General features: G+C 47.5%; 1 protein-coding gene across 1 annotated transcript; it reads left to right on the top strand.

Annotated features, from left to right (window-relative positions):
- Positions 1-1,182: 1,182 nt before the first annotated feature.
- LOC8028349 (elongation of very long chain fatty acids protein 4) lies at positions 1,183-2,240 on the top strand. The gene is made up of 2 exons (XM_029973480.4): positions 1,183-1,280; positions 1,411-2,240. The coding sequence occupies exon 2, from the start codon at positions 1,428-1,430 to the stop codon at positions 2,238-2,240; it is 813 nt and encodes a 270-aa protein (XP_029829340.1). The 5' UTR covers positions 1,183-1,280; positions 1,411-1,427.
- The last annotated feature ends 4,486 nt before the right edge of the window (positions 2,241-6,726 follow it).

Below are 6,726 nucleotides of genomic sequence, written 5' to 3'. Positions count from 1 at the left end.
ACCCCGAACGGCCTTCGAGATTCCCGGTAATCTTCAGAGGTCATCGCGTGCGCAAACGCTTCCTACTGAACGAGACCCCCCCCCCCCAGCACTACACTGCGCGGGGGGCGGACTAATCTCCAAGCAAAGCGAGAGAGCCACGCTTGTCATCGAACCAGCGAAGGTCACTGTCAGGAAAAGTGCGCGCGTAACGTACAACCAAGTCCTTGGTGGGGGGGCTCTGTTTACTGAGCGTTCTAGTTTCAGGCGCCTCCTCCAAATTTACGATTTTATTTCTTTTTTTTCTGACGCGGACGTTTCCCGCCAACGAGAAGAGGTCGCCCTCCCCATGTCATCTCCTTCTCTTCAAGCATGGCACGGCTTGCCTGTTGGATGGGAACATGCGGCTCCGGAACCTAGCGACTGCGTGGTGCAGTGCTGTCTAGAACTTCTCTCTCAAAATACCAGTTTGGTTTCCCTTTCGCTGGGTCAAATCCAACCTTGAACCGGAGCGGTTATTTTCGCTAGACGTTTTGATTTCGCCTGCCATTCATCGTGGCGGCAAGCGGCGTTCATTCCATACACGCGCAAGCCAAGCGACAAGACACGCGGTGAGTGGTTCCCTCCACGGTGTGGTGTACGTTACCGCTGCGCTGGATGCTTCCGAAAACGCTCGTGTTTTCGTGTTACGTTTCAAGACAGAATGGATTATATCTTGACATGGGCCCTAAAAAATAAAACTAATTAATTCGTCAGGTCTCCCAAAAGAAACGAGAAAAAAGAAAAATGCTGTTATTTTTGCACGGGTTATAAGTTGCCACTTGGTGTTGAAATACCTCTTACCCGGAAGACTTGCAAATTACCACGCTTTAGTTTGGCTATATCCTAGTTTGGCTAACTCAAGCTGAAGAGTCGCATCAAAAAATAGCGCGTTAACTTTTTTTTTTTTTTTCTTTTTTTACGACGGACGCAAACATCCGCGTGTGCTGTTCGGGGACCTTAAATCCGTCACCTCTCCGGCAAAGTTGCGAACGCTGTCAGGAACAACAACGCAATAAACCTTGTGGTATTTTTTTTTTTCTTTTTTATTCAGGCCGTCCCTATCCTCCTCCCCAAGCGCCTCAATGCAGGCACAGAAAACCTAGGGCCTCAGCGACCACATCGAAAGAAGACTGTGTCATTGCCGCAGCCGTGATTACGGAAGACGCCCTCAGCAGCGATAACAGTCGATCGACGCCGTTTTTCGCCGCCAGTATCAGCCGGTCAGATCGTCACCTCGCTCTTCGCGAAGAAGCCGCAAGGTGAGGTGTCGCTAATTTCCAGAAAGAAAAAGGACATCTTTTGTTTCCAAACGGGCGTCCTTGTGGCCTTTTCCGGAACAGCCGTGTAGACTTTCCGCAGCGCTCTCGCGCACCCCGCACTTCGCCGCAGGAAGGAGAAACCTGAAGATGAGCTCCGTCTTCGACAAGGGTGTCCTGGTGAACGCGTCCGAAGCCCTAGCCCGTGCCAGGGACCCCAGGACCGTAGGATGGCTCTACTCCGGCAACCCGGTTCCCATCCACGTGATCCTGGGCCTCTACGTGTATTTCGTCAAGTACAAGGGACCAGAGTGGATGAGGGACCGCAAGCCTTACGAGCTCAAGTCCGTCATCCGCCTGTACAACGTGGTCATGGTCGTCCTCAACTTCGCCTTCATGGTCTTCTTCTTTAGCAACACATACCTCCAGGGTAACTACAGCTGGTTGTGCACGGGCATCGACTTCAAGGTGACCCAACAGTCCATGACGCTTCTGGCTGGTTGTTGGTGGTACCTTCACGTTCGGATGGCCGAGTTCATGGACACCGTGTTTTTCGTCCTCCGCAAGAAGAACTCTCAGGTGTCGGCGCTCCACGTCATCCATCACTGCATCGTGGTGTGGAACGGCTGGATCGGACTCACCTTTGGTGCGGAGGGGCAGGTGATGATCTGCATCTGCATCAACTGCCTGGTGCACGTGATCATGTATTCTTACTATTTTCTTTCCTCGTTCGGGCCGGCACTGCAACCTTTTCTCTGGTGGAAGAGATACCTCACGCAGCTGCAGATCGGACAGCTTGCGTTCTTTGCTTTCTATGCAGTCGTGCCAGTCTTGTACGAATGTGGCTACCCAAAGCTGCTTACATGCATCGGGTTCGCGCAGGCCACGTTGGTACTAACGCTGTTTTGCAATTTTTATTTTCACGCTTACAATCGGCCCAGACGATGTATGAAAAATGAATGACCAAAGTGTAAACCATTGTTCTCACCTTCCGAGACGACCCATATGCCTCGCCACGTGGAGGAAGTTGGACATTATATACGTACTACTTGATATTTTGTGCGGTTTTTTTTCTTCAGACAAACACGCCGGTAGCAAAACCATCGACCGTGACGAAACGCGACATCAAGCAAACATCATTGTTATACAGTATATAGCATCTATATATGTAATAGCTATCGTGGTGTTTAGGTGGCGTGAGTTCCGTTTTAATATAGACGATAATGAAAGCGAGCAAATAATACGGTACCTGTAACGCACACACAATGACCATTATACCATAAAGTTTAATCTTTCATACGTGCCGTTCTTGTAGCGGCAGTCATCACGATTAAAATACGTCATTAAACACCAGTCTTCTTTCACTGTGTACTGTCGTGATTTGGTGTTGCAGTCCTCATCGTTTCGGCGAGTTCGACAAGCGTTCGAGTATGGACTATAGATACCAAACTAAGCGCGAAGTCGTCATCGCGATAGTTCAATCGGTGCACTCCGTGAACTTCGGCCCCAACTTCGTGTTTGATGAGTTTAGAGCCCCTGAGGGCAAATCTCCGCCGTCATAGTTCCAATGTTGGCGGCCGAATGTTGGAACGCACTGTCGACACAAAAGAAGATTGGCCCAGGTGACCGAAGACCGGAACGATGGAATCGCCACACGCGGCGCCGCGTTGTCGTCAGTGCACTAGAGATATGCGGAGCGTCAGTTCGTCTGCTTCTTGCACAGGGGTTGCGTTGATGTCAGAACGCCCAGCTTTTATTGGTTGTTTGAAAAAGATAGTGCGTAGACCTCAAGGCACCTAGCATTTAGGTCTACCTAAAGTCCCTTGATACTTCTTTACAAGTAACGACAAACAATACAAATGACAAAGCACATTCCGCTAAAACAAAATGGAGGCATTCAGTTCCGTCTTCTGCTGTGCGCCGCCATTCGCTTCCTAAAACCTGCACCGTCACGCGGTTGGCACTTCAAGATATGTCGCAATTTGTAGAAAGCTCCTGTCTACTATCTAGATACTTTAGGTCTACCCACTATCCTTTCAATCAAAGCCAATAAGAGCTCGGCGTCGTTCTGACGTCACCCCAACTCCAGCAAAAAGGAGCAGACGACTCGCTCTCCGCACAGATTGAAGAGAGGGACCATCTCAAAACCTGGGAAGTGTCGGTTGCAGTTTAATGGCGGACGCCTCCTGCGGAGGTTAAAGTCCCTCGATGTTTTTTTCAAACGAAAACATATTCTGGGTCGTTAGCGGAGGTTGGTCGCAGTGCGCATGCGCTGAGTTGTCGCGTGGCGAGGGGGAAAGCAGGCGGAGAGGCGAGGACGCTCGCAGGCGATCAACGCTTTTGCCATGTAGGGTATGCACGTGACGTCATATGGCACCGTACCGTTCCTGTGCCCATACATTTTGTACCATCGAATGGGTTCTTCTCGGCAAAGCTTGCCGAGAAGAAGAAATTCGATGATGCCAAATATATGCCTCAGAGAAACGAGCACTGGAGCGTGGTCCGGAGCAATGGAGGCTGAGGTGACGTCCATGCAAAGCATGTATTATCTTTTCCTTTTTTTTTTTTTTCTCGCTACATCGGTATTGCTATTGTTGTTACTAGCTCAGCGACTGAAAACCGTCCAACAACAGTAAAGCAGTGAATAAAAAAAAAAAAAAATTATATCGCTGCTCTTAACGAACTGGCAGAATGTGAATAGTCACGTATGACCGGTAAAAGCCCGAGGCAGAGCCGCGGCCTTCTCAAAGCGTGCGTTTGGGAACGGTTGTTGCTGTCTGCCGACCTCTCCCGTGTCATGACTCATGACACGCGCCATGCAATCTCGCGATCCCGCTTTGTTGGCGTGACTGCAGTGCAACGTCTCGCCGTTTCGCCGGTCCAACGTGCTAATCTTTTTCTCTTTTTTTTTTTTTTTTCCTTTTGCCGATTGGTCAAGATCTTTTCACACTCCGCCGCATGGGCGCAGCCATCTTGGAATCATGTGACGCGGCCGCCATAAGGTGGCTTCAAATCGTCGCTCCTCTTTAAAGGGATACTGAAGCGAAACTTGAAATACACCTATTATGGTCAGAAATAGGTTCAATATGATCAATGATATTCATAAATCATAATCGCGCGTTTGTATTTTGAACGGATGGCTATATTTTTCACCCTGATGGGCCCGATTGGGCGCGCGCTCAAAAATCGGCCATCGGAGAGCGCGATGCGTCTTGGGATATTGGGCGCATTCGTGACGTCACTTGTGCCGGTCGGGAAAGCCTACGGCGTGAATGTTGTGGTTACGAGCGTTGCCACTTGGTGGCGCGTCGACGATTTACGACCTGCTTTTTTGGGGGGACCGAGGGCCCTGGGGGCACTGAAGTAACTGAAAACCCAACAAAGTCAGGAGAGGCACCCAGGGTTAAAAAGAGGAGAAAACGTAAGAACAGGTATAAAAAAACAGCACAATCAGACATTGCATATATTAACATGCAGGGTGGTAGAAATAGGTTAAAATGGGAAGAGGTAGAGGAGCAACTAAGAAAGGAGGATTTAATGGTGTATGGGTTTGTGGAAACACATCTCAGAGACATGGAGCAGCCACCTTGCAACCCTGACTATGTGTGGGAAGAATGCAACAGAATGGAGGGAACGAGGAAGGGAGGTGGAATTGGAGCATTCATTAAGAAGAATATGAACTTTCAAAGGATCAGAAAGGAGTGCGCCGAACATTTGTGGCTGAAAGGAAAAGTCGCTGGGGAATCAACAGTCCTTGGAGTGGTTTACTTATGGACAGGGACAGGTGCTAAAGAGGAAAACAGAAAAATGATTGATTGCATATCAAGAGACATTAGTGAACTAGGGGAAGGCTCCAAAATAATTATTATGGGAGACATGAATGCCCATATTGAGGGTCTGGATGGGTATACGGACTCAACTGGAAGCATATTACTAGAACTGGTGGAAAAACATGACTTAGTTTTATGTAATACCAGTCAGAAGTGTGACGGGCACATAACTTGGGAAACTGGCAATCTGCATTCAACTATAGATTACGTACTCATGTCACACAAAATATATGGTAAGTTACAAGTAATGAAAATAGATGAAGAAGGTTCCAAAAGTCTTGGTAGTGATCACAAACGTATTAAGCTGAATTTTGCCAGAGAAGTAAATGCTGAAACTAGACAACACAATTCAAAGCAAACTTTCTGCAGCGACAAAGAGTTGGAAATAGTTGTTGAAAGAATAGAGGCAGCAGTTTCAGGGCAACGGCATACAGATTGGACCTATGAGAGCCTAACTAGGCTTTTTTCTCTAGAACTAGACAAAGTTAAGAGTAAACGAAAGGGGAAGCAAGGACATAGACCAAAAAGTTGGTGGGACAAAGAAGTGAAGCAAGCGATACAAAAACGTCAGGAAGCCTCTAGAGAACACAGGTATTCCAAGCGTAGTGGGGAGTCCGAAACGGAAGTAAAAAGAAAATGGGACAATTTTCTAACATGTCGCCGAGAGGCATCCAGTTTGATCAATGCGAAAATTCAGAGAAAGGGTGAGGAATGGATGAGTAATGTAAGTAAGAAAGATAGAAATGCTGCCAAGAAGTTTTGGGAGCACTTGAACTCACTCGGTGAAACAACGCAAGCTAGACAGAGGTTTATACTCTCGCATCAGGGAGATCAATTAGAGGGAGATGATGCGATACAATATATAGGAGCAGTGATGGAGGAGAAATTTCGGGAACGGGTACATGTGGAAGATAGGAGAACCGAAGGAAGTAGCAGTCCAGTTTGTGACATCGCGGATTTTGGACAAAGAGAATGGGAAAAGGCGGAACGAAGAGTCCCTAGTGGCACGTCGACAGGCACAGATGGTATCCCTATCAAGCTGGTGAAGAATTTGGGTCCTAAATCTAAGGCAAAACTAAGGGAGGTAGTGAGTACCATGATAACAAAAGGAAATATTCCAGATGAATGGAGGCTTAGTAGGATGAGTATGATATATAAGGGAAAGGGAGATAAGTCTGATATTAGGAATTATCGTCCTATAACCGTGACACCGGTTATTTACAGGTTGGTAATGCAGATTATAAAGAACAGACTGGAGGAATGGGTAGATTGCGAGGGCATACTGGGCGAGTTACAGAACGGGTTTCGAAAACAAAGAAGGTTGGAGGACAACTTATTTTCTCTAACACAGTGTATAGAAATAGCGCAAAAAGAAAACAGACAGCTCTGGCTGGCATTTCTGGATATCAAGGGTGCCTATGACAATGTGAACCAAAGAAACCTGTGGGACATAATGGAGAACTTAAACCTAGATGAAGGACTAACAGCACTATTAAGGAACATTTACAAAGATAACAAGGTGATTATAACATGGGAAGGAAAGGCGACAGGGAAAATAGAGATAAGACGAGGCCTTAGGCAGGGGTGCCCGTTATCGCCTTTGCTGTTTATGTTGTATC

Source organism: Ixodes scapularis, unplaced genomic scaffold, assembly GCF_016920785.2.
Source record: "Ixodes scapularis isolate PalLabHiFi unplaced genomic scaffold, ASM1692078v2 PGA_scaffold7__128_contigs__length_106722199, whole genome shotgun sequence".
NCBI lineage: Eukaryota > Metazoa > Arthropoda > Arachnida > Ixodida > Ixodidae > Ixodes > Ixodes scapularis.
Note: the sequence above shows the minus strand (reverse complement) of the source record. Positions and strands in the feature narration are given on the sequence as shown.